Here is a 27,949-nt window from a genome sequence, read left to right as displayed (position 1 = left end):
AGGGGTGTGCTTTCTGCATAGGTTTTCTACAGACTTAAAACTGCTCAGAAAACAACATTTATTAGTTAAAAAACCCCAAAACCTTTCTGTGTCCGGCCCATGCCAGCACCTGCCAGGTTCTGGATGGTGTGGCAGAGCAGACGTGTTGTCCTGGGCCTTGCACATGACTGAGACGTGGACTTGTACGGCTGGTGAGGGCAGATCCAGGAAGACGGGACACGGAGCTGGTACTGATTAAATCAGGACTTGGTTCTGCCTGACTGAATTAATGTTTGAGCTGAGGCCTGAGGGTAGAGCAGGAGTTGAGCGAGGTGACGATGGGGAGGAAGTCTGTTCCACATGGAGGAGACCCCGAGGTGGCCGCTCTGGCCGTGGAAGGAGTGGAAGGGAGTGGTTGGAGACCAGGATGCAGGGGAGGGCAGGGGTGCTGGTGTGGCTGTGGGCAGTGGCATCCGAACACAGCCTGAGGCTTCAGATTTACTCTAGGGGCTCTGGAAGCTCACTGGAGGATTTATAGTGTTTGAAGTTGTTACTTGGTAACTTTTGCACACCCAGGGCTTGTGGAACATGACCAATGGCCTGTGTACAATTAATGAAGCCAGCCTCAGTGGAACATGACCAGTAGCCCTCTCCACATCTCCCCCTCAGGTTTCCCTGCCCACCAGCTCCCTGAATTCTGTGTCAGTTGTCCCCTTTTCTTTATCGTGTCTGTACCCCTAATTCTAAGTGGAGATGTGGAAGTAGGCGGGCTTCTCTCATGGCTTGGTCGGAGAGGAGGTGGAGGCAGGAGTGAGGTCAGGGTGGGAGCAGGAGCAGTGTGGCAGGAACGTCTGTCACACCTTGGATGGTGAGGAGGGGACGTCTCTGGCTCCTGTGGCTGCATGGTCCTCAGCGAGGTGCAGGGAATCCAAGGAGAGACAGTTTTTAGCGCTGCAGCTGCTGCCGCCCCTACAGGCACAGAACAGGGTGGGATGGGGGTTGGTGGCAGCCTACTTCCGTGGCTTTCGTGAAGGGTAGGGCGTAAAGCAGGAGGGATTGACTGGGCTTGCACTGTCAGAAATAGGGGTCTGGAGGTGCCTGGCACACATGTGGGGACTTTGGCAAGGCACTGAGAGAGCTTGGAGGGTTTCAGAACACACAGGGCCCCAGAGCTGGGGAGGAACCTGCAGGAACAGGCCGGTAAACAGGTTGCCTGGGGATGGGAGCTGCTCCCAGGAAGCCAAGACCAGACCGACAGTGACCATAGGAAGGGGCCCCTGCGTGCCTGCATCCTCACTGGTCCCCTTCTCCCAAACCGGGTCACAGGAGAGCATACTGGATTGCTGTCTCACCTGGAAGGAGGACCCTGTCACTGGCCTTCTGTACCCAGCTGTCAGGGCCAGGGCTCAGGAAGGTGTAGGTGTAGGTGTAAACGCGAGGAGGGATGAGGGTTGGTCTATGTTCCCTGGTTTTGGGCTGTGGGCTGTGCTGGCAGGCGTCCCTTTCTGCTGACTAAAGGGGAGCCTGTGGCCTCACAGCCTGTGTTGCTCATGTCACCAGACTGTCCTATCAATTGTCGCTGGGGTTTCTAGGTTAACAGGCTCTTTGGAAATACAGCTCTGCCTCCCCACAGGGTGCCTTCCAGCCTATCAGGGCATATCATCAGGTGTCACCCCGAAAATGGAGACACTGCCTAGGAGGAAGGACGCAGCTCCTGCGAAGCTGCTTCGGCTGACGGGGCAGGGCCATCTCCAGGAGAACAGGGTTGCCCACGTGGGACCCCGTGGGTGCAGTGGTCGCACAGCCTGCCCGGAGCAGAGGGTGATGACGGGTTCGTGGATGCCAGGCAAGCGAGCTCAAGTGAGGACCAGCACTGCCTGTGCTGCTCCGTCCTGCTCTGACCGTGCTAGCTCCGCGGAAGCTTGGCGGGACGGCCACACACGCTGCCCACAGCCTGCCTGCTACCGCTCGGCTCCCGAGCAGGAGGCCCATCACCATCCTCGCCCTATCGAGTTTGCCGCGGGCCGCAGTGTAGGTGCTGCGCCATCCTGGCTGCTGCCCATGCCCGTCATCTGCGGTGTTCCCGCTCTTCGGCCGTTACAGTGATAGCTTTTTACGTTGTTGGTCCAGATACTCCACATTATACTGCTGTTGCATGTTATTCGGAGGTTTTTGAAATTTGGCATTTAAAGTGTACGTGGTGTTCGGCCTTACAGATCCGCTTACTAAAGCCACCATTTCCATGGTTTCTGTTTAAGCTTTTTTATTGTGGAAAAACACAATATAACCGTCAGTACAGGGAGCAGTGCCACAAGCAGCAGTGTGCCCACGGAACAGGGTCAGCAAACGGCAGTGTTTGTTTCACATCTTTCTTCGTTTAAAGAAAGACATTAGACTTTTCTGAGGTCCCATTTGTCCCCTCAAATAGGTCTGTGTTTTCTTACCTCATATGTTTGCAGTAATCAGTGGTGGTGGTCTCATTTTTCATGAGAGGCTGTGTTATACACATCATTCTGCCCTTGCTGGTTTTGGAGATGTGTCTCTGTGTCCGTCTGTCCCCATTTTTATCTCAAGCTGGTGCACATGGTAGTGATGTCAGGCCCCCAGGGGGAAGCCACGGCGCTCTCACGTGGAGCCTCCTCTCCTTCCTTCCGATTCCTGAGCGTCATCCTCAGGCTCGACATCTGTTCCCATGACCTTTCATTCAGATTTTTGTGAGTTTATTTCAGTCCTTGTACTATGAAGTGATACAGGCTGTCTGGTCTCACGGCTTTTAGAAAGGTCATTTTCTAAAAAAAAACCGTGAGCAGTCATTTCGGGGTAACTCGGGAGCCATTCGACAAGGTGTGTCTTTGCGAGATGACCAGCTCATGGTCAGATCTGCTGGCGGTTTCTCAGGGTGTGGTGACAGAAGGGCACGGCCACTTCAGTTGGCGGGGACCGTCCCTGCAGGTTGTGCATTTCTGAAATCCATGGCGGACAGAGACTGGTTTGCTGTGTTGGGCTCCCGAAGCCATGTGGGCACCCCAGTGAGGCACTGGTGCTCCTTCCTGCCCCCCATCTCTGCCAGCCCATGTGCGCAGCAGCCTTGGCTGTGGGACCCCACCATTCTAGCTTGGAGTGGGTGAGTGGGGAGTTGGACAGATTTGCATACAACTTGGACACACTCGTCACTTATCAGACTCCTGCTCTTGAAGACTCAGACGCTTTGTGGGTTTGAGTGATGCCATACCGTGAGGTCCACGTGTGCTGCCCAGACCCCAGGGCAACAGAGGGGCTGGGGAGCAGCCCGCTGGCTCCCGGCCATGCAATGCTGTCTGCCCACAGTCCCGTGATCAGGAAGACTGTCTTCGCCGCGGTGAACTGCCCCAGTTCCCGGAGTTCTTACTCCTGCTGGCGTGAGTGTGCTTCCTGGGGGTCTGTGGTTCGTTCAGGTACCTACTTGCTTGATTCTCAGCCCTGCCTTTCGCCTGCCCATGCTTCTCTGTCCAGATGGTGGCTCCTGGCTCCTCTCAGGGGGCCTGACTGTGTGTCCCAGCTCTGGGAGCCCCTGGGAGCTGGTCCTCTTGGAAAGCGACTGGGTTCAGTCCCTCAGAGCTGGCAAACTTCCACTCATCCTGCCTCTGCCCTCACGGTCTTTGGCCTGTGGCCTGCCTTTCAGAAGCTACTCATCTGGAAGACGATGGAAGCAAGTGACATAAAATTCTCCATGTGGCTTTCTGTCTTAACTTCTGTAGAATATCATTGCTGAATAAATACATCCGTTTCAATACGGTTAATGTCATTGGAAAATTTGATCTTTTTTGTAGGTATTCAAGATTAGTATTGGTGGTAGGGAACATACTGACTTATCTTCGAATCTGAATTGTCAGAGCTGTTTTTTGTGCTTGAAATCATGTATCCCTTGGCATTAGAGAATTTTAAGAGTTCATGATTTTGTCATTTCTTTGGTTGGCCTAACATCTCTGCAGTGCCATGCCTGGTGGTCGATGAGTCTGTGCTAGGCGGGCCGGGCCACGGGTAGGCTGACTGGCTCTAAGCGGGCCTTCTTGGTCAACACCATCCTTCGTTAACATGTGTCTTCTCTTGCTTCAGGGAGTGGCTGAACAGCTCTGCCTGGGGCACAGGGGTACCGGTGCTGCTCGCCCACAGCACTGCTCACTTAGTATAGCTGTCAGGCCGCGTTGTATGTGTGCTTTTCTCCTCGTGCACAAAGAAGTCTTTGAAAAATTTTTTAATTGTGGAAATATTTTTCATATAGTATTTAAACACTGTTTCCACTTGTCTGTCTCCGTCTGCGTAGTCTGCTGACAGCCCTTCTCTCTTAGTAGAGTGTCTGCGAAAGAAGAGTGACAGGCTGGAGGTGTTAACCTCCACGCACGAGCTGGGGTCGGTCCTGAGAAAGGCGGCCTTGTCATGGGACTGTGCTCTGCGTACTGGCTCGGGGGCGCTGCTGACCAGAACTCCTGCACAAGGATGCACGCCACATCCCGAGGCAGGCCTGGTTCACTGGGCCGTCCTCCAGCCTTCCCAGAAGTGTAGAAAGATTAATTCACTTACTGGACCAGGTTCTGATAGATTAGCAAGTAGCTTTGTAGGTTCTTAAAGGTTTGTTTGAGGTCAGTGATTATAATGTGATTTTAGAAACTGTCTTTACTTTGGGAATCTTTGCTTTTAAGTTATAGTTTATTTTTGTTTTTAAGGAAAGTTTGTGCTTTTCGGGAAGTTGGTAGCACGTAATGGCCAAAAATAGAGACAAAAGGATCCCCTTCCCTGGAATGCTGGGAATTGGCATGGCCGACTTTCTGTGCAGTTACTCAGAAGTTACGTGGGTCAGGTCAGCCACAAGAGGTTGTAAACTGCGCTTCTCACGGTGATTAAATTGTAGTGTTAGAGCTTGAATGGAGTTCATGGTGTTCTGGCCATGATTCAGAATCTCCTGAGAAGGCACACAACCAGTGTCTTGTGTCTCACACTCGGAGGTTCCAATCCCCTGGGTCAGAAATGTTTGATCAGGAATGTTTCCTTATGTTTGCATGTGCATACATGTGTGTGTATGTGGGGTGTGTTTATGTGTGTGTGTGGTAAACGTGTGCAGGTATATTTGGGGTGAATGCACACATGTGTGCAGTAGACACGTGCACATGTATGGGTGAGTGCATGTTTGTGGTGAACATGCATGTGCGACTGTGTGTACATGTGTGTATAGAGTGTGTGTGTGCACGTGTGTGTGGTGAGCATGTGTGTCTATGGGGTGAGTATGGTGAATGTAGTGAACACGTGTGTATGCACATGTATGTGTGGCCAGTGTGCATGCATGTGCATGTGAGTGCATGTTTGTGTGTGGTGAGCATGCATGCATGTGTGGGGTGAGCGTGTGAGTGCGTGTCCACAAGTGCCGGCGTCATCATTCCCAGCTACTTGTCCCACAGTTGCGGAAGTTGTGCCCCCGGCTTCTTGGTACTGGCTGTGTGCCGGGCGCTCAGAGATGGGCTTGTGCAGCGGGCTGTGGCTTCCAGGCACATGGGTCCTCTTGGGTGGGGAGAAGTGAGCTGTGGCCCTTCTCTCCCTGCTCCACCAGGACTGGGTGGCTCTCGGAGCTCAGGTTATATACCAGTGGGAGTTTTCTTTCAGAGAATGAGAGGGAGGATTTGGGTTTTGGGATGCTTTATTATTATTATTTTTAATTTAAATGTGTTTATCTTGGCAAGTTGGTGGGGTGAGAGGTGGTGGTCTGTGGGCTCCTTGTTTGGCTTGGAGTTGCCCAGATTCTGAAGTTGGAGGAACACCCTTCCTGGTAAAGGATATTGGCGTTCAGGAGCATCTAGGCTTGGTTTTGTTCACTCTCTAAAAGAAGCCTAAGGAGGAGATCGTGTAGCTTGGTGGCCCCCAGGTCTGCTATCTGTTCCCACCATTTGGGTTGTGGGAACATTTGGAGCTCAGGTGCCCCAGGCCTGGCCTTGTAGCTTGACCTCACAGGCGCCCCATACCTGACTGTTCAATGGAGGAGCAAAGCTGCAAAGGGTCTCATTCCCATTTTTATTGCATTAGTAACTAGTTCATGGTGTTTGGAAGTGTTCTGATGTTGAGGCCACAGTCCCCAGTACCACCTGTCAGTCACCACACGTCGTGCCAGGTGACGGCACTGAGGTCTTGGGCGTGCAAGTGTGCAGGTCCATGGGCTGAGCTGATGGCTGTGTGTCCTGACTTAGTACCTAGCCCGGTCCTGACGTGTGTCCACAGCCGTTTCTCCACACGCTTGTGTTCTGGCTGCTCTGGCTCCATCAGCACGGGGCAGCAGAGCGAGCACAGTGTACGTCAGAGCAGACTTAGGGAGTCATGTTCTCAGAGCACAGAGAGCCAGGTGACTGGCCCCGGAACACAACATTGGTTGGTACACGCAGCCCCATCACGGTTTTGCTTAGTAGTGGAAAACTGAAAGGTTCCGGCTGCAACTTCCACACTTCACTGTTTCTTTTTAATAGCCAAGAACTGAGTTTTAGTCTCAGTAGGCATATTCCCTTGCCTCACTTACATGAGGGGAAGTGTCTGTCCCTGCTTTGTCCCTACATCGCAGTCTTAGGGCTTTGAGAAGCTGACAGGGGCAGAGAGAGAGGGTGGCCCAGATGCCTGGAAGTTAAAATCCTAGCCCCAGTGTATAAAGTTGATCACCATAAAATAAAGTATTTTTTCATGTGAAACATGAATTTTTGAAGGTAGGGATCAGTGGTGTGTTGTCCCCTGAGGGGGTACAGGGCAGATGGGGGCATGTGCTGGCCACTGTGGTGCCCCGGGGCGTGTCCTCTGCTAACCAGTGTACCGCTTTCTTTCCTTGCCGGCGAAACAGCCAGACCAAATCCGTTCGGAATGCCTGGGATCGCGCCGCCGTATGTCCCCCCCCAGATGCTCAACATTCCACAGACCCCTCTGCAAGCCAAGCCTGTGGTAAGACCCTCCCCCACCTCCCGCAGCGGGTCTCCCTGCCTGGTTGTGGGGGTGGGTAGTGCACACATCAGATCTTAGCAAAAGCTAAAATAATTTCTTAAGCTGTTGAGCTGATATGTGAAGCAGGTGCCAGTGTTCCTTGAGTTAAAACCAGGTAGCACTGACGGGAGCTGGGCCTGTAGGCCTCAAGTGTATGCATAACACCTGCCCTCTGTTTCAGGCCCCACAGGTGCCCAGCCCAGGTGCCGCGGGCCAGGGTCCACACCCTTACAGCCTCGCTGAGCCGGCCCTCACTTTGGAAACGAGTGGAAAGAGTATGACTGAGCACAGCACCTACAGCAACATTCCTCACGAAGGAAAGCATACCCCGCTGTATGAACGGTCGTCCCCAATCCACCCAGCTCCAGGCGGCAGCCCCAACCACGTGGACTCAGCGTACTTTCCAGGGTCTTCTACATCGTCGTCTTCCGACAACGATGAGGGCAGTGGAGCAGCTGCAAAGTGAGTGGGGTGCGGTGTAACTGGCACTTCCATATTTGTATTGGCGACTCCAGGCCCATCAGGTAGCTCGGTCCCCTGGGAAGCTGCCTTCTGTCCTCCCACGGCCGAGGGTTGTGTGCAGAGGTGTCGTTTGTTGTAGGAAGGGGACCGTCACTGTGCACAGACTAGGGCTTCTTGGAAATGGAGGAGTGAAGGTTATACGCCTCCTTGGGGCTTCCCAGGCTGAAAATCTGCACTGTTCCTGCTGTGCCCTTGGGCCGCTCCTCTGCTGGGGTGGAGTTTTGGTTTATGTGACCCTTAGATGTGGTGAAGTTACCTGGTCAAGTGCTGACGACCCTTACTGTCCCCTGGGCTGTGAGACCCCATCCCACCCTCAGAAAGCATTTTGTTACACGCTGGTGCCTTTCTGTCTTGGCTCCTGGATTGAGGGAAACTCTGGATCTCCTCCTCTCCTGAGTTGAATCTGGCAAGTCACATCTCAGCTCAGCAGCCTGTGAGGTTCCTGAAATCACGCCGTTCACCTGGCCAGAGTGGAGAAAGCGGCCGTCTGGGCTGGAACTTTCACTGGAGAGCAGCATTTTAAATGTGTGTCCCTGAGTAAATGAATGTTCAGATACGTGATTTGTTAGAATCTGATCAAGAAGGTCTTAAATGCACTGTCTTCCTCCTCCCCTCAAATACCGACCGTTATGTTTTAAGAAACCTGATTCACAAACAGAAGAAACGGCCTACCGTTCTGCTGCTGTCCTCTTCCTCGTCGTTCTCTGGCTCATGACTGGATGGCCGGGGCCCCTGGCTGCTCTGTCGATGGAGGTGGTTTCTCGTCTTCCGCAAATTCTCATTGGGCATGAAGCCTGAGGCGGGACGTCCCCTCTCCTCATCTGTGGAGTGGGCGCAAGTGTCCGCTGACCTTGGGCGGCAGCTACGGAGGGCTTCGCTGCCATGCACGGCGTGTGTGCTCTGTGCAGTAGTGGAGCATAACTCTGGATGTAAATGCTTATTGCGGTCTTGCAAGTCTAAAATCCTGAGGTGAATAACAAGTTCTGCCCTTACATTTATACTTCCAAGTTTACCTTCTGGAAAGGGAGTAGAGTGAAGATCTGCTGAGTGTGACGAGCCCAGGCTCGTGTGTGTACAAATGAGAACAGCTGGTCATGTCTCGGAAGCTCTTCCCCTCTGGAATTTGAAGGCACTGAATGTTTTCTGTGGAAAATCACCTCACACCAGCACGATGACTATGTCTGTGTGGCACACGCTTGGTCTTGCGAGAGATGCTTTTCCTAGAGAGCGGGGAGCAAGGACCAAAGCAGGAGGGGCTGTATTGTGTGCCTGGGCCCTGAACTGCCTGCGGGGGTCCCCCACCTAGCTTGGCTTTGTGGGGGTGGTAGTTGCTGGAGGGCCCTTTGCTTCCCTTGTGTGCCCTCAGCTCTGCCCTGTTCCCAAAGGTTCAGACCTCATCGCCTTTCTGGCTCTGCCCCACCTCGGTGTTTTCGCGGTACTCTCTGGAGGAACTGCTGGAAGGTGGGCTCGCATGTGGGGTGATGTGAGGCATGGTGAAGAGGGCTGAGCACCCCCAGCCTTGCATCCAGACATCGGGTAGCCTTATGGGCCTATCAACACTTTAGTGTTCTTCACTTCCCAGTTACCATGATCAATAGATGTGTGAAAACGGGGGAGGGGTAGGGAGAGGCTTTGGGGCCAGCCCTTGTGACGACTCTGGCCCATGTTCTTGGGTTTCCTGGGTGTGGACTCCAGCCTGCCGAGTGTGCTGTGTGCGTGCACTCACTGTGCCCGGGGCAGGGTGTCACCCTGCTGGCCCAAACACTGGGTTGGAGCAGGAAGCCATGACCTGCTTTACCTTGGTTTGGACTTGAGTCGGGAGCTCTGGACCCGCATCTGCTCTCAGGATGCTCTGAAGGGAAGGCCGTGCATTTAGCCAGGCACCCCCCGAGCACTTGCCGTGAGCACAGCAGCCTGCAGCACAGACCAGGTGTGGGGTCAGGCTGGCGTGGCCTGTGTTGGTGGCATGTTTTTAAAGGATGGTGCTGATAGGAGACAGAATGATTACTGAATGAAGTGATCTCTCCCCTCCCCCAAAGCATCCTGCAAATGAAAAAGACAAGTATTTTAAGTATTTTAAGTAACATAAACATGCAGTTCACGAAAGAAACACAGATGGTCAGGAAACATAAAAGGATGTTCACCCTCACTTTAGAAAAAAAGGAATGTTAAGACTTAACATTTTTATGAAACAAAGTTGGAAAACATATATTTTTATTTTTTATTTATTTATTTTTTAAGATTTTATTTATTCATTTGAGAGAGAGAGAGCACAAGCAGGCAGAGGGAGAAGCAAACTCCCCACTGAGCAGGGAGCCCCAGTGCAGGACTTATCCCAGGACCGAGATCATGACCTGAGCTGAAGGCAGACACTTCACCAACTGAGCCACCCAGGCTCTGTTTAAAGATAAAGTTCAGTAGATGTACGATTTTGGCTCTCTTGGCACGTTCCCCAGGGTGCCGCTCCCTGCCCTGAGGTGGGTGTGAGGTGTGCTCTGTGTCCTGAATGTGGACAGCGGGGAGAGCAGGAGCCCTGCGAGCACACGCTCACAGGAGAGGGTGTCTCGGGAGTCCTGAGGCAGGAACATGTCTCCTGGTGATGCTCAGCTTCACGTGGCAACACACGCACCGTGCACACGTATGTGTGTGATGCCAGACATGCTCGGAGGGCCTGCCCCATCAACCCTGCTTGCGTACTTCAGCGGCCTTTTGGCCCTGGAGCTGGAGTGGGAGTCCGGTACTGTTGCTTACCCAGCTCCTCATGACCCCGCCAGTCTGAGTCTCTGCCGGCCCTGGAGTCCTGGGGCCACCGAGGGTGCCGTGCACACTGTGGCACCGGGCATCTCCGCTGGGCGTGGCCAGCGCTGTGGCTGTCCTGGCTGCTGTGCCCACTCCCTTGGCCGCAGACTCTCAGCTTTGTCTGGCTGTGGCCCTGCGTCTGTCAGAGGGCGGAGGCCGGTGCCTGTAGCAGTTATTCCGACCCTGACAATCATTCTCAAGTGACCAAAGAAAGAAGTGTACTGCTTTTTGTCCGCATGCTCTCCCTCCTGCTTTCTGCTCTCTTAGAGTATCATTAGTGTGTCCTTTTGCTCTCTTCTTGGTGCAAATCTTTATGAACGGTAATGCACCTGTTTTCCGTCTTTCCTGGCCTTTGTCAGATCTTTGTAATGTTATTTTGGTTGAATTTAGAAATACAACTGAGTCCTTATGGAGTGTTAATCTTACACTATTTTCATAGATTCATCAGCTTTTGGATCCTGAATCTGATCTGAGTTTGCTAGCTAATTTAAAGTTTTTAGTTTTTTGTTGTGTACGTATTTCTAATTTCCATCTCAGTGCAAAGTTAGAGAACTGACACATTAGAAAATACGGTCCAGGGACGCCTGGGTGGCTCAGTTGGTTAAGCGGCTGCCTTCGGCTCAGGTCATGATCCCAGCGTCCTGGGATCGAGTCCCACATCGGGCTCCTTGCTCTGCAGGGAGCCTGCTTCTCCCTCTGCCTCTGCCGCCATTCTGTCTGCCTGTGCTCGCTCGCTCTCCCTCTCTCTCTCTGATAAATAAAAAAAAAAAAAGAAAAAGAAAATACGGTCCAGGGAGCCTGTTGTGAGCCCTCTGGACAGACAACACTCTACAAAGATGGGCGAAGATGTCCCAGGGTGTGTCCTGACACAGCTCCCTGCTCACGGGACCTGGTCTCGGACAGCGGCTCGTCCTTCTTCCTCTGCTTTGTGTACACACAGCATGCTTACATGAGGGTGTGTATGCACCTGTGTGCCTGTGTGTGCTCCCTCCACATGTCACCTCAGTGTTTGGCTGTAATCACTGATGTTTTTAAATGGATGTCTGGAAGTCCATTGGGAGAGAACAAGAATGTAATTTCTGTGCTGTATGGAGTCGTTTGTGTGTGGGGGATTGCTGTTCTGTGTTCCTGTGCACGTGTTCCTTTGACCCCACTTACCAGGTCAAAACAGCATCTGTCGGGTGAGCTTGCTGGCCCGCTCTGGACCCTGTGGGACCAGGTCTGGACTGTGGAAGGTCCCTGTGGTGCCAGGGGCCTGTGCACCAGGGTGGGGACTCAGGCGCGGACCTCCTGTGGCGGGTCATGCTGGGCCGGGTGTGGGTGGGAGGTATCTGGGTTGTTTGTGAACCACATCAGCTGGTGTGTAAGTGCAGTGAGTGATAGACAGTGTCCCTGTTAGGGCACTGAGTCCGTGTCCGTGAAATGCTGAAGAAACCAGTGGCGCATGTCCTTCAGGGCACCTTTGGCCACAAAGCGGTAGTGCTCTTGGGCTGTTCGTTGTCGTCTTTTTTTGCGGGGGGGGGGGGGGGGGCGTCTTCTACCCTGTGTCCTCTCAGGCTCTTTCCCTAAGACATGGGTGGTTCATAGTCACACAGGCTGACTGTGGCTGCGGTTCTTCCTTCTGGAGCCTTGTGCTCTGTGTTGTGCCCGATGGGGTAGCATACCTTCTCTCTCCTTGTGGAAACCAATCTGAGGTACTTTTCCATGTCGGTAAGATTTAGTAATCCTCTGTGCCATCAGCGGAGGGGGTCTGCACATGTCCTGGCCATGCAAAGACCCGGGTGGGCATTCTGTGTGGCGCTCGTCTGCCTCTGTTGGTGTCGGAGCCCTCCCTCGTGGGGGAGAGGTGTGAGCAGTCCTGGCAAGTGCATGAGAGGCGCACACGGATGCCAGCACCGTCTCACTGCTGCGTAGGAATTGGACCACCACTTCCTCTGTTCCCCAACTTCTTGTGAGAAAACCTGAATGTGTGACAGGAGCTTAAATTGGAGCATAAGGAGACTGCGCCTGCGGCAGTGTCTTGGGTCCGACTCGCGGGTCCCCTGTCGTAGAGCCCTGCCCTCCATGCTTTGCGGTGGGAGTCCCTGGCCTTGGGCTTCCTCAGAGCTCTGCAGGTCCGGATGGGGACGGGTGCGCATCCAGAATCCTTCCACCCGGAACTGGGGAGCTCACAGACGTGAAAATGGACTGTGCATGCTTGTTGCAGGCCGACTGCACTCGGGGACCCCCATCTATGACTTCCCACGCACACTGGGTGTTTCTTCGGGGGGGTTTGATCTCTCACTTTTCTCTGTTTTGTTGCTTCCCGCGTGGTTTCATTTGCCCTTGCTCTTTCTTTCTGTTGACAAGTCAGTAGCTCGTGGTCAGTGTCCCATCAGCACAGCCTGTGCCCGTGCAGTGGAGGCGTGAGTGAGAAGTCAGTGTGGTGGGCCCACTGCCCTCACCCGCGGTGTGCGCACGCACCCCAGCACCCCTACCCCACTGACTAGACCTGCGTGTAGGAGGGAGCACAGTGGGAAGAGCGCTTTGTCGTCTCCCTCTAGCTCTGGTGCAGGATAGCCCCAAGTGTCCAGCTGGAGTGAGGGCCACAGAGCCCTGGCGTGCGGTGCCGGCCTTCGTCCTCGCCACCGTTCTGGGTGCGTGGTTGGCCCGCTGCAGCTCGGCCTGTGTGCAGCACCTGTGCCATGCATGGGTCCCTTCTCCCTGAGACCGACTCTTGTCAGCAGGTTTTGGCATGAGCATGCAGGCCTCCTGTGGCCTGTGTAGGTGCCAACAGGTCTTTGCAGGGCATGGCCTGCGATAGGGTGCCGTTCTGAGCACCAACTGCGTGTTCTTCAAGGCAAGGCATCTATCATGTCAAGAGTTTGATTTAAGTTGTAAAGGGACATAGTCATTCTAGTGAAGTGTTGGGGACTTCAGAGAAACTGGCTATTGTCAAGATGCTTTTCAGGCAGAATTTCAGGTTTATGGTATGATTATTAGGAGGCCGTGAGGTCGTCTAGATTATGACATTACCATTACTCTGGTTATTATCCATATACAATAAAACCAGTGTCTGTAGATGTAGGTTCTGTGTGGTCTTCGGTGGGCATGGTCTCCCCGCCACTCTGCCTGGGTGCTCGCTGGCCTGGGACCCATCGTGAGGTTTGCGTGCTTATGGGGCTGTATGCCTAACGAGTCCCCGTGTTGAGCTTTGTGTCGCATGGAGAAGTCCGGTTTATGCTGTCTTCTCCACGTACCTTTAGGCTGCGGTTATGTGATTCATTCCTTTAGCTGCTGGGCTCCCGCTCGGCGGTGGCTCTGAGCGCTTATCTTCATGGAATGTATTATTGAGTGATGGAGATGGACAGGAATTCGGTGCCAATGTGGCACATGCCAGGAGGGACATAGCCATGAGAAGAGCAGGGACCTGGTGGCTAGAGAAGCCTGTGCTGTGGTGACGCTGCCACTAAGGCCTGCGCGACCAGACGTCACAAACAAGGACCTGTTTATCGCGAAGAGAAGGGCTGGAAGTCCACCAGAACGCGAGACTCCACTGCCTCAGCGAGGACTGGGGTCCACAATGAAGGACTGCCTAGAAGTCTGTAAGAAGAGCATTTTGCACACTGTCTGCAGTGGGGACAAAGTATGTGCATTATTTGTACAAGCAGCGCCGAGAGAAGACGTCACACGTGGAGAAGCGTTCATCTCCATTGTCGTCAGGGAAACGCAAACCAGACCGTGTGGGGTCGGCACATCCGGAGAAGGGCTGTGGCGGGCGCCGCAGGAGACCCTGCGTGTCCAGGGCGGGAGCTCCCAGGGTGTTTGGGGGGCTGGACTGGAGACCTGACGGTGGCTTGCTGTCCTCAGAATGCGTCCAGCAGGGGGGCTGAACAGCACGGCGGGCAGGAACGTGGTTGAGCCCAAACCGCTGGGCAGTTGCACGGTTCTGTTTCTGTGGTGTTCGAGGCCCAGGGAAGGCCATGTTTGCTGTCAGAGGTCTCAGAGCCATTGTCCTCGGGGAAGAAGTCTGGAGTGGGGCCAGGAGGGGCCTCCCAGGGTGTTAGCCCCGTCTCAGTGGGGCTGTGAGGCTGCCCGCGTGTGCACTCAGAATGTGGACGTCCATTAAGCCGTTCACTTGTAACTTGGGTGTGTTTTTACAGGTGTGTTGTACTTAATTATTTAAAATTGTAATTAATAGATGTTATATCTCTTTATGAAACTTTTAAGGATTTAAGTAACTTGTTCCAAAGTTTCACTAAACAAAGGTCACTGACTTTTTAGTGAAAAATTACATGAGCTGCTCTTCTCGCGCTGCGTCCTAGACCACTCGAGTGCTGCCGGCCTTCCCTTCCCAGTGCTTGGGAGTGCACGTGCTAGACATGTGTGGTGGGACCGTCCCCTCCGACTCCCACTCAGGTGTCAGGTTTGCGGGCTCACCCCATGCCGTGGCTGCCTTGGTCTCAAGTTGAAACAGAACGATCGTTATGCTCTTGGACTGCTTGCATGTGCCGTGGTGCCGTCTCCTCATCACTAGGGCTCCTCGTGGTTTGGCAGAGCTGTGGTCAGAGAGGGCGCAGGGGAGGAGCAGACCTGGACAGAGCGGCGCTTTGAGTCCTCTCAGATGACCTGGAACCCACACACTGGGCAGCATCCCGGGGCCCCGTCCCATGCTGGGACTGAGGAGCCGAATGGGCTCCGAGAGGAACAACGTGGGGCACGACTCTTGGCTTACGATGGGCAGCCTGCTCCTCATCTCTCCTTTTTGCATTGTTTTGTTTTGGTAATGACTAAAATGAGGAAGATAGGAAAATAGTGGGTCCTTTTTTTTTTTTTTTTTCAAGATTTATTTATTTGACTGAGAGATCACGCGCACGAGTGGGGTGGAGGGGGGCAGAGAGAGACACAGGCACCTTGCTAACTGCAGAGCTGATAAGGGGCTCCATCCTAGGACCCTGAGATCATGACTTGAGCCAAAATCAAAAGTTGGACGTTTAACCGACTAAGCCGCCGAGGCATCCCAGGAGAATTATGGGTCTTGACAACTCTCCATCTGTCCCGTGGGTCAGGTAGAAAGGCAAGTCCAGTAAAAGCAGTCTTCCTTGGCAGACCTTATGACTAGCACTGGCTTTAGAAACTGGTTTTGGTGCGGGGAAGGATGACAGAAAGCCCCTGTCTGCAGGGCTGTGCCTCAGGCGCCTCCAGACTCCCAGCTCCCTCCAGGGTAGCGCTTTTCATGAGGTTGCCCCGGGACCACAGTGAACTTCGGTGCTGTGGTCTATGATAACAAGTGGAAAAATAATGTATGAGATAATGCCATGTGTCTCACATTTACTGCATTCTGTTCCATTTTAAAATGTTTTAAAAAATACTGGTTAAGGGTGCCTGGGTGACTCAGTGAAGCGTCTGCCTTTGGCTTAAGTCATGATCCCAGGGTCCTGAGATCGAGCCCCGCATTGGGCTCCCTGTGCAGCAGGGAACTTGCTTCTCGTTCTGCCTGCCGCTCCCCCTGCTTGTGGGCTTGCTCTTTCTTGCTGTCTTGCTCTCTCTGACAAATAAATAAAATCTAAAATAGTGCTGGTTAAGCCCGTTGAATTGTTTTAACTGAGCTGTTAACGGGTCACAACCTACAGTGTTTTCCAGCTGCTGATTGATGGGTCTGGCCCGTGAGCCCCTCCTGCTCTTCCCCATCCCTTCCCACACCCTCGTAACCACTTTGTCACTTGAGGCCATTCCCAGAGAAGTTTGTGCCGTCCATCTGTTCTCTGAACCCACCTCTGCCTTCCCTGATGAGTCACCCTCGCCTGCGCTCCAGCAGCCTCTCCAAGAATAGGCTGAGCGCCCCGTGTACCGTCTCTCGGCACCTTGTAGCTGACACGTCTGTATGAATTATGAGTAACACTTGGTCCGCATAACACTGAGTCCTCCCCTGCCTGATAGCCGTCAGCTCAGCGGGCTTGTTTTATCCTGTTTCCTCATGACGGCTGGGCCTGCTGCTAGGCAGGGCTGCATCAGTCCCCTCTGTGGCCATCCCTGGCCATCTTTGGTTCCTGTGCTGGCTTAGTGCTCTGTGTTTCTCTTCTGGAGTGTGATGTCACTGCTGGCCTGAGCAGGCAGAATGTGCTCCCAGTGCAGGGCTCTCTCTGGAGGTGGTTTGTTGGGGGCGGCCAGGTCGAGAAAGCGGAGTCTGTGGGCTCAGCGCAGGCCGGCTTGTCAGGGCTGGTGTGGGGGAAAGCAGATGCTAATCTGACCGTGTTTCTTTTGTTTATGTTCAGCCATATCAGTGGGAACAAAATAGGCTGGGAGAAGACGGGAAGCCACTCAGAGCCGCAAGCGCGGGGAGACCCAGGAGACCAAACAAAGGTAGTAGGTCGGCTTTTATTCTTCAGATATTGACTCTTTGGGCATGTAATGTTAGGAATTTGTTCAAAGCAAAGTGCTGTTTTTTTAAAGCATGTTATGAGTAATAGACACGGGGAGGGTGGGAAGGCAAGGGGGTGTCACACACTTTGGGAATGGGAAGGGAAGGGGGTCACATATTGGCGGGGGAGGGGTGTTGAGGACGTTGGCAGGGAGATGGGTCCCAGACATTGGTGTAGGGGAGGGGGTCCCAGATGCACGGGGAGGGGAAGGAGACAACTCATGTCTTCCACAGGCTGGGCGGAACCTTCTGGAAAGCCTCCCGCCTGTGGGCACAGACTCTGCAGGATTGAATAAGGAATCACTTCAAATTGTACACATTAAAAATGAAAATAAAGTACATTCCATTCCCCCTTTTATCTGCCTCTCCCTGTTACTAGTGATCCCTCGAAATACCTTTCAACTGTAGAGCCTGTCCCCTGCGTGTGGTTCCTTAGGACGCACCACATCTCTAGCTAGAAGAGGGCTTGTCTCTACATAAGGGGACACCATGTTGGAAATTCATTTAAGACTCTGGAATACTCCTTCTTTTGAAGGGTTGTCTTGTGAAGAAGTAACAAATGCTTTATGGTTGCCTGTTCTTTGCAAAGTACCTTCCAAAATTTTTAGCTGCTTATGTCTATATTCTGTGAATGGAGAGTATAGAAAACACTTGTGGATTATTCTTGAGTTTTTTTAAGATCAGTTTTGGTACTTTGTGTTTTAAAGGGTAAAATTAAGCACTTAAGTACATACCACTGTAAAGAACAACGTCTTGTTTCAGAACAGAGAAATGTATGTTCCCTAGATTGGCATGAAATTAAGTAATGGGGAATTATTATTTCCAGCATTTGTCATGAGAAAGAATAAAACCGTTTATTGTGCAAATAATAACTGATCTCAGTAAACACTTCAGACTTTGCTAAAATTCATAAAGAGGAGGTGAAGGTTATCCCTCTGCCTTCCCTTTCCCCAGTCTGCTGCCTGCAACTTTCCATCCCTGAGCCCCACGTGGGGACCACTCCTCCTCTGCAGCTCGTACACGTTCTGTGTTTTGGTGATTGGTTGTTACAGGATGGGTATTTTTCACTTAATGCTATTCTCCGTACATATTTCTATGTCATCATATATAGATCTGATCATCAATTTCAATGGAATTAGCTTGTTTCTTGCTTTAATTTTTGGTAAGCATTTCTCTGTGTGTACTTAATTTGGGGCTTTTTGATGAAGAGAGGGAATGCCTGAGTTTGGGTCTCTGTTCTCCAAATGCCAGCAGTGGTGGTGAGGAGGGGTGTGAGCCTCTGTGCTGCGAGTTCCTAGGCAGTGACACAGCCTCTCTGAGCATCCCCTCCCATTTCCACACAGAGAGCAGAGGGCACACGGTGGCTTCCTGGGGGCCAGCAAGCATCGAATGCCATTCCTGCCCACTACTCCCCCCGGGGAGTAGTCGTGGTGAGGCCCACCCTCACACAGGCTCAGGGGGCCACTGCCACTCCCTGTCTTTGGGGAGGGTCCTCTGCATGGGACACACAGGGAAAGGACTGTGTGGAAACATGACCTGACCTGTTCTCCCCTCTTGCCCGTGGCTCTGCAGACGGAAGGCTCATCCACTGCCTCCTCAGGCAGCCAGCTTGCTGAAGGAAAGGGAAGCCAGCTGGGCACTGTGCAGCCGATCCCTTGCCTCCTGTCCATGCCCACCCGCAACCACATGGACATCACCACACCGCCCTTGCCCCCGGTGGCACCTGAGGTACTGAGAGTGGCGGAGCACCGGCACAAGAAGGGGCTGATGTACCCCTATATCTTCCACGTCCTGACAAAGGTATGGGTGGCTGTTTTCTGTCTGACCAGGCACCTGAAATGGAGTGCATTTCCGCCTTCGTAAACATTGGGAGAAAAGGCGAAAATGCATACATGTAAATGCAGTAAGAGAAGAACGTGGGAAAGTCTTATTTTCCCCTTCAGTTTGATAGAAAATAGTTTTGAGATTTCTAGTTAATGGCACATCATGTTAATTTTCTGACTTGTGATTTTATTTTATTTTATTTTTCTAATTTTAAAATTTCTTGTACCATGTTTATGCCATACTCTCAGGCTTAATGAGCTGTCACGTGCCCTGCCTGTCTTCTCTGTCATCTGTCCTAGAGTGCCCCTGTGGAGTGGCAGACAGCGCTCGGCATCCTTGGACTTGTCGAGTACGGCTCTTAGAGCCCTTCAGCAGAAAATCGAATACAGGACTGTGTGACATGCTAACAGTCAGAAAATGTGTTTACGTAGTGTCAGGATTTCACTTTATTAGTGTCTTACCAAACGTATGCTTCAGTGGACAGCCAGTGTGGCATTGTTTTTGAATCTTGGTGTCTTGAATGGATCTATGTGTCCATTTAAACTTCCTCAGTGACTTGGAGTCTTTCTGTTGATGTTTATGGCCCTATACCCAAGATTTAAGATGTAACTTCGGTGACCAGATTTCTCATGTGGATGGGTTTATTGCCATCATGTATTTTTAACATGTTTTCATCAGTGTCTGCACCACCACAGATAATCAGACATTTTTCTCTCTGCTTCTGCAATCCATCTGTGGTTTGTACGGTGGGGTCAGTAAGTACACAAGCCCCATACCCCACAGAACCCCGAGCCGGACAGCGACCGTTAGCTGGCTAACCCGAGCATCGCTCCCTCGTGTCAGTCCAAGGGCACCACAAGTTTTATGTTTAAACCGCAGTCGCCTCCAGGTGTCATGCACTATGTGATATGGGTCTGCACGTATGCTATCACTTTTCAGATTACGGTTGTGAGGTAAACATTTTATTTTTCAGCGGCATCGCATGTTATAAGTAAGGGTAAGTGGAAAGTTCCTCTCACGGGAGAAGGATTTGCTGAGTTTAAAGGAACCCAGGTTCGGGGGAGGTTGCACCTTTCCCCTGTGGGATTGTGTGGGCTGCGAGGTCCTAGACCCCTGTGCTTCTGCCTTGCCCACTGTGGTCTGCTCGGTGGCGAGCTGAGCAACAGATGGCCTGTCCTCCTCCACCACTCCCTCATCTCAAGAGCAAATACTGGTAAAGTGACTGTGGTTGAGAAGAGTAAATGGTTATCTCTTCAATTTAAAATGCTTCTACTATTTTTCTGTACGTTAGGGAAAGCGTAGAGTGTCAGGCATGCTGTTTGCTGTGAGCTACGTGCCTCTGGTGTTATATTGTCAGGCCGACATGCCTCGGTGAGGCGAGGCTTCACACTCACGCAGGCAGCCGGCCAAGCCAGGGCCCGGGAGAGAGTTCCCACTGCACTCTCTCTCACATAGATCTATGAAGAAAGAGCACATGCCATGGAGTTATTGAAAGAGTAAGTAGTGATAAATTTAACAGACATTGAAGGTCATATGTATACTCTTATGTCATGAACATCCCTAAATAAAGTTCCGTGCAAAATCTCGAGATGCACCTTGATGCCATAGAATGTCTGAGACGGGGCCCCAGAGGTCTTGCCACCGCCTCAGGTGCGGACGCGCAGCCCCTTGTCTTGTGCCATGTTGGCCGTGGAATGTGAGCAGAGTGGGGCTTCCTTCGAGGGCCACCCCAGCGGCTGTGCGTGCCCCTCATTCAGGAGTCACGCCCCCCACCCCCCCGAGTCCTGGCATGTGCCGAAACCGTGCAGAATGAGGGGTGCTGCAGGGCGTACTCTTCGGGAGACCATGTACGCACGTGCTCATGTTTTATGGAAGAGCTTGGTAAAGACAATTTGACCATTTTGTTTTCAGGACACTCATTTCTTGGATTTCACATAGGTCATTAAAATTTATGAATTTCATTGCATATGACCATCTTGACTCTTAAGTAAAATTTGCAAGTTCTCAGCATTTTCTAGTCTATTTGTTGTCTGCTGTTACCTGTCCAGATTGTTTCAAAGACTTTGGGGTCGTCTATGTGGTTTCCTTATGCTCTTGGTTCCAATTTAAAGATGAAACCATGTAGATTTTATTTTGACTCTTTGAGCATATGTTTTGACAGCCCACTAAATAAATTCGCCCTGACACCCCACTGCACGCAAGTGGTTAAGCAATTGATTTGGAATAGAATTGCAATGTCATTAACTGGAGATAATGCAGTATATTTCTGTGAGTTTGTTGTAAATTCAACATGAAAAATGTGCAATATTATTCTGCTTTCTTCCATGCAAAGGGTGAAATCAAAATTGCTGTTTCTATTGAAGATGAAGCCAGCAAAGACCTGCCTCCCGCCGCCCTGCTCTATAGGCCAGTTCGCCAGTATGTTTACGGAGTGCTGTTTAGCTTGGCAGAAAGCAGAAAGAAAACTGAGAGACTTGCTTTTAGAAAGAACAGACTTCCACCAGAATGTATGTACTGTGAAATCCATTGTTTGTTTTCCTCAGTACCTCGTAACCTCTTGTGCATTTTCCAAAGCCTTAGAGGATCGTGACTGAATCTGACCCGAGTGTCCCCACGCGAGATGGTGGGCTTCACGGGGCCCTTAGGACAGGAGGACCAGCCACGGGCTGTTTTCCTTAGTAACATTCCAGTCATGCTGTGTATTTGGTAAAACGTGTGCACTTTAAACTGGATGTTGATCTGGAAATGGTCCAGATGGGCACCCTCTCCTGTGGCAAGTGCGTCCCAGGCAGGGCGACAGCGGCGTCTGCTCCGGTGTCCGCGAGTGCATCTGCGCTGCAAAATCTGTGTTCCTGGGGAGGCCCTCCCTGCGTGTGGCTTTGTCTGTGCAGGTGGCGTGTGCGTGCACACGGCCTGCGGCAGACAGGGCCCTGGTCACCATCCCCCTCGAGGACTCCAGCCGATCGACCCTGGGGTGGAGGGGAAGTGGAAAGACAGAAGAAGGTGCTGTTTGACATGTTGGCAAAAGCTGAGGTCAGAGCATGCATTTCCATCTTCCAATGGCCAGCATAATATTTGGGGAGAACCAAATATTTTTTGGTTTGAGAACCAAATGTCTTTTTGTTTCAGGTTATTTTATCTACTAATGTGGGAAATGTAAAAGTCACTGTATATCTATTAGGAAATACAGAAAAGTTTCCCAAAACATACAGTTTAAAATAAGAATATCCTGAACTGTGGATATCGTAGACCAGATCATCCCCTCAACTAAGACTGTTTAGGGACAGATCCCCTGCGTGTACAGTGGCTTGGTGCAGGCGTGGTGGCTCAGGGACACATATGACAGTAGGTCTTATCTTTGGACTCTGAACTAGAGAGATTCTAGCAATTCTAAAAGCTTGTTCCATAGGTTCTGATATTTTCTGTTTCTGATTACGTGGTTCGGTAAGCTTTATTCTAAAGAATGAAGGGCCTGCCAGTGCCCTGGCTTGAGGGTGGCCACTGAACTCTGAAGCTGCCTCTAGCTGATTGTCGGCCACCTTGACTGGGTCTGGAGGCTCCATGGAAACACTCTTGTCGGTGGATGCTGCAAGGCCAGGACGTTCCTGGTGGACACATCCTCTTTCTCACTTTACACAGTGTCAGCCAGTCTTCGGCACTGGCTGGCCCGGGCCTGCAGCTGTGACCTCCCTTCCAGGGCCATGGCCCCTTGCTTCTGCCTTGGCCTAGACTGCCAGGTGCCACAGAGCTCTGGGCAGCCCCACTTTCTGCCGTGTCCTCGGCTCTGGAGCACCATTTTGGCTTTTGCGGTGAAGGCTGTTCTTTTTCTCATTTGGTTATATTCCAGAAACAGTTATCTTTACTTAGCACGCTCCTGGGAGTTTTCCAGGATGGGTCCCGTCTGCAGCATCCACAGCTTTGTAGAGCCGTCCGGGTGGGCTGTGCTCCGTGCGCACTGCCAGTGGTGGGCAGTGTGTGCTCGTCTCATCTAGGGAGTTCTGCGTCACAGGTGAGCTGCGGGTGCCAGGGATGACCGGAAGTAAGCGTTGGTCTCTGCCCTGCTGCAGGTGTGCGGTGCCCCCGCGGCACACGGCATGCTCACCCTCTCGGTGCTTGTTCTGTACCTGGGCGGTGCAGATGTCCAGCTGGCCCCTGAGCAGGCAGTAGGGGATGCAGGGGGCATGGGATGGCACTCGCTGCACAAACCAGCACCCTCGGGGCATAAACAAGAGAGCAGCGCACTGCGGTTCCGGGCCGGGCGTGCGCATGTGCCACGCTGTGGGGCTTGGCGCTTGCAGAGAGAGGACAGGTGGGGTAGCGTAGGAACAAGATGGTGAAGAGGAAGAGAGGAGTGGCGCAGACAGACTCCAAGCTTTTCTAAAGCTCTTGTACATGGGAGCATGTGGACTGGTTGAGTTTCTTTTATATATATACATTATATATATATATACATATATTATATACATAATATATTATATATATATTATATACATATGTATATATGATATATATATATTTTTTCTTTTTTTAAGATTTATTTATTTATTTTGAGAGAGAGGGAGCTGGGGAGGTGGGGCAGAAGGAGAGAGAGAATCTTGAGTAGGCTGTGCACTAAGCACAGAGCCTGATGCGGGGCTCGATCTCGCAACCCTGAGATCATGTCCTGAGCCTAAACTAAGAGTCGAACACTTAACTGAATGCGCCACCCACTTGCCCCCTGGCTGAGTTTCTGGGGGAGGATGGTGCTGCGCATTGGTCTTTTTGCTCAGGTGATGGAAGAAAGTGGGTTCTGACTTCTCGGTCCGTCACGGGGAAACCACTGAAGGGTGGGGGAGGGTGGGACATTTCTGTTCAGGGGAGTGGGTTGGGTAGGCACAGGCAGCTGAACTGAGACAGAGGGAAAGGAGCTGTGAACCAGCCCTGGGACGTCAGTGGCACCTAGAGAAGTGTGTGATTCACGGGCATTACAGGTAACGGTGAACCTCTAGGGGGAAAGATGTGTCCCTTTGACCTCTGAGTCCATGGGTTAAGAGACTGTGGTTAGCTCTGTAATGAGTGGCTTTAGAATCCAGATCTGTTTGGTCTTCTTGGGGACCTGATACGCTTGAATTTGTTTCATGCATTGGTTGTCTTAATGAGGGGAAAACAGCATTAGAAAAGGTTTTTAGGTCAGTAATGCCTGCCCTTAGTTGCTGACTATCATGGTAACCAAGCACCTGCTTCCTACAGGGGGAGTTATGTCCTTAGGCACTGTTGGGAGCCTAGAGCCGGAACACCGGCAGCTTTTCTAGAGCAAACCTTGTGTGAGGGAGGAACGTGCGCACTGGTGACCTTACACCTCTCACGAACAGTGCATTACGGTGGTTCCCCAAGGACTGCTCGCTGAGGCCCGCTCTTAGATCCTAGCTGACTCTCGGTGCTAATGTGAGATGCCCCTGCCATGGGTTTCCTGCCTGAACCAGGTCGTAAGTGATGGTGCATTTCAGTGCTCTTAGGGAGGAAGCCCTTGGGTCTGTGGATGAGGTGAGGATGGCGGTGGTCGTGCTCGCAGCAGTTGCTCCAGAGTTCCTGGTCGGCAGGGTTTGAGAGTTGAGTCTGCAGAAACCTGGATTTACCCCTGGCCACTCTTAAGACCATCTGTGGATGGAATGAAGTCAGTGGCACTTAGCACGAGAGTCAGAAAGCACTGACCGTGCACCATGAGCTCTTTGGGGCAGGTTTGTTCCTCAGATGCCAACTGGCCCCACGGTCTGCGCCATGCATCCCAGGTGAGCCAGCCATCTGAAGCAGGTGAGGCTTCGGGCCCAGCACAGTGTCAGCATGCTGGGTGTACAGACGCAGGTTTGACGTGCTCACTGTGACAGCTGGGGGGATCCCTGGGAGGGCTTTGTTGTCAGAGAGAAACAGAGGGCACATGGAAGTCTAAGGGATTGTTTAAAAATATTGAACTCTCACCACATTGAAGACATGTACCCATTTGGAAATGTAGTGTCTCTCTCTCTCTCTTTTTTTAAAGAGGCTTTGGGCCCAGTGTGGAGTCCAATGCAGGGCCTGAACTCATGACCCTGAGATCAAGACCTAAGCCAAGATCAAGAGTCAGACACTTAACTGACTGAGCCACCCAGCCACCCCGGAAATGTAGTCTCTTGATCAAGACACAGGATAAAACGTTTCATAGTCTATAATGAGTGCTCCAGTGCTTGTGTGATTTAGCAAAGGTTCATTTTTAAAGTCATGTGGTTAAAGCGGGATATCCACCCTCAGATCCTTAAAAACTCTGGCCTGTGAAAGTCCTACTGAATTATGTGTTGGCAGACTGTTTTCCATGCGTCCATCCCTGGATTCCATTGTTTTGCTGTTAGGAGATCCATCAGAAGCTTGTTTTATAGGACAATAAGATGCTCAAAGTCACCAACAGGGGGCCCATGCGGAAGTCTGCAGACCTGGCACAAGCGATTAACCCCGGGTTCTGAATGGGGACAGAGGCAGTTGCTTTGGGGTGAGGTGGGTGCAGAGATCTGTCTTTGTCATTGCCGACACTTGGGCGGGGTCCAGGGACAGTCGCCAGGCCGGGAGGTTTGGAGCATGAAGCTCCCACCCTGCTGGTGTCTCCAGCCTTGCTGCCCCTCGGGGGTGCCCTCGGGTGCCCTGCAACCCCCCAGGGCCAGCAGGAGGGGCGGGAAGAAAGGGGGCCTGGTTCCAGAAGGACTGCAGGGTAACAAGGCTCCTCGGCCACTGGAGAAGAGGTAGAAGTCCAGGAGATAAAGCTCAGTGATGGGCGCATTTTCTAGTTATTGTTCCCTTATGAAAACTGGCCTCTGTTTTCTTCAACAAGACTCCCCAGGACCTCAAAACTAGGTAAGAGAAACAGTCTTATACACGGTGAAGGGACATAAGGTATAGACAAAAGATGAAAATCTCCACTTTCTAAATAGTCAAGAAAAGCCAAGAGAATATAGATTTTTTCGTGGTCCAGTTTGCTTTTTGCTTTAGAAATTTTGTTTGTGCCAAGTAATTGGTTCTGCTAATTAGAAAGGAGTAAAATTAAATTGTTTCACTATGGATTATATTATAAAACAGAATAACATGACCCATATTAGTGCGTTGTTTTAATATGTGTGAAATTTGGTTGTCATACACATTTCCCCTGTGATTTTGTGAAGGCTGTTTATGTTTATCTGAATTTCCTTACTCTACAAAGTGTTCCAGGAGTAGCCTTGGCTACCGCCTTTTCCTCACCAGCCTGCGAGCAGCTGAGCCTGAGGGGCAGCTGCACAGGCGGACAGCTCCATGCGGCAGTCTGTGGGCCTCCTTCATGTGCATCGCAGGTCCTTGCCCTCCTGGGTTCTGATGTGTTGGGAGCACCAGGCTCTGGAGCCTGCGGGGAGGGCACCACACACGGCGTTCATACAGGGGAGTGGAGAGCCGGCTGGACCCCGCCGCCTCATGCGTCGGCTTCCTGTGGGAAGGAAGGCCCAGCTGCCGTTGTGCCCAGTGTTCTGTTTCTGTGTAGATACCGAAGAACCAGATTTTGTTTTCACTTGTGTGGTTGTGTGGTTTTTCTCTACTGTGAGGCTCAGCAAGTGTAGCATTCCTCCTCCCGACGTGCGCACTTGCACACATGTCTGCTCACAGGCCATAGGCCCAGTGGGCCGTGTCGTGGGAGCGGCTTGTGTCCATCTTCTCCCTCAGCCGTACCCGTGATGTGTGCGTGCCCGCCTCGCACACTCAGCCTGTAGCGGGCATGGCTGGTGCTCACGGTGCACCAACCCTGGGCTTAGGTGTTCTTCATCACACAGCTCTGTCAGCAGCCACCTCCGGTTGGTTGGAATTGGCTTACGAAATGAACCATTTTCATTATTCCTGGTCAGGGATGGATCCCAGTCAGTTACAGCAGATTTGCAAGGTAGCTGGCCGCCCTGTGTTTCCATGTGACGCCAAAGACGATGACTCCCATCAGGCACTTTGGTAAAGACGGTGCATCATAAACGTAGCCTCTAGCAGTACAGAAAACAACACGCTGGAGTTGTTTTTGCCGATGTAAATGTTGCTTTAACGCAAGAGAAGGAAGATAGTCTCCTGTTCAGTGCTTTCAGGTCTGCCTGAAAGGGTGAGTTTTTCTGTTGGTGGAAAAGCTGAGTTGAGTGTTTGCTGATGGCACAGCTGGGTCTGTTGACCTCTGGGCATGAGGTCATGTCTTACAACATGGACTGGTCATGGCCATGCTCTTGTCTGAGTTCTACATGTGTGTGTTCAAGGGGTGTGTAATACCCCAGCTTCCCCATGGGTGATCCCCATGTAACCAGTGCTTTTCGCAAACACAGGAGCCCGGTAGATGTGCTGTTGGCTCCTCTGCCTCTATTTGTCCCTGCGAGTGGAGTCACAGAGCCTGAGCCCTCTGTCCTCCTGGGCAGGGGCATGTACGCATATGTGCACATGGGTTGTCGCATGTCACCCTGGAAACTGACATCCCTGGGGTCCTTTATCAACATTAGGCTTTCAACGAGTTAACTGTGGTCGACCTCACACGCTTGCAGCCTGTAGCCATGTAACAGGCAGGAGGTGCCTATGTTTCCTTCCCAAGATTGCGTTCCAGTAAGTCCTCAGCCCCTTTCCGTGGTGCCTGGTCCCAGGGCTGGGCCTCAGGGTTTAAGGATACCCTGGGTGTGACATGGCATGTGGGGATTGGCCCCTGAGCACCCCCAGCCTCCCCAGCTCCCCCCCCCGCCTGGTACATAGAAGGTGCTCAGTAAATGCATATGAGGTGATTGGCTGTAGGTTCCAGCACTATTAAGTGGTATGCAGAAAGATTTCCAGAACCAGATACACACATGTTAAAGATAAAACAAGTTGGGAGCTGCTTTGTTCTCGGAACAAAGTTTTGTGTTCCTGCACTTGCATTTCCTAAATTAGATTTGAGCTGTTCATGAGTAGTAGAGATGGGCAACAAAAATACTTAGAACGACAAGAGGAAGTGAATACACGGGACCCCTCTTTCAGAGGGAGCACAGCCCCTCCCCGCCTCGCTCCTCGTGAGTGCAAAGTGTGTCCCCAGCAGTGTCTCCAGGCAGTTCCCGGCAGCCGCTGCCAGCTGGAAGGATGTGCGCGCAGCAGCTCTCCTGGAGATTGGGACACATGTGGGACCCTCTGAGCCCGCTGTGCGTGCCTCTGTCTTGGACCCTGGGGGATGAGGTGGGGACGGGTGGGAATGAGAAGCTGGCTCCGTCTCCCCCACCTGCCTTCCATGTGGGGCCTGGGTCTCAAGAACAAGAGTGTGCTACCCAAACCTATTTCCAGATGAAAGCAAGACACGATAAAGTAAAATGACCTTGGTAGGTGTTAGCGAGCAGCGGGGTCAGAAGTGGAGATGGACTTAGTGGGGACGCCTCCCAGAGTGGACTTAGATCAGAGGCCTGGCGCCGGGCAGCCACCTCGTGTGAG

General features: G+C 52.0%; 1 protein-coding gene across 4 annotated transcripts in view; it reads left to right on the top strand.

Annotated features, from left to right (window-relative positions):
• The window catches only part of LOC111153494 (constitutive coactivator of PPAR-gamma-like protein 1), a 96,795-nt gene that overhangs the window by 41,855 nt on the left and 26,991 nt on the right, over positions 1–27,949 (top strand). For all 4 annotated transcript variants that reach the window (XM_022512550.1, XM_022512548.1, XM_022512547.1 and 1 more), the window contains 5 exons: positions 6,827–6,924; positions 7,145–7,425; positions 16,539–16,626; positions 18,257–18,484; positions 20,841–21,015. In XM_022512550.1, the coding sequence (XP_022368258.1) occupies positions 6,827–6,924; positions 7,145–7,425; positions 16,539–16,626; positions 18,257–18,484; positions 20,841–21,015 (870 nt within the window). The remainder of the gene's footprint in view (positions 1–6,826; positions 6,925–7,144; positions 7,426–16,538; positions 16,627–18,256; positions 18,485–20,840; positions 21,016–27,949) is intronic.

Source organism: Enhydra lutris, unplaced genomic scaffold (genome assembly GCF_002288905.1).
Source record: "Enhydra lutris kenyoni isolate GAN:26980312 unplaced genomic scaffold, ASM228890v2 scaffoldscaffold33, whole genome shotgun sequence".
Lineage (NCBI taxonomy): Eukaryota > Metazoa > Chordata > Mammalia > Carnivora > Mustelidae > Enhydra > Enhydra lutris.
The sequence above is the reverse complement of the archived record's forward strand: the minus strand, read 5'-3'. Positions and strand labels throughout refer to the sequence as shown.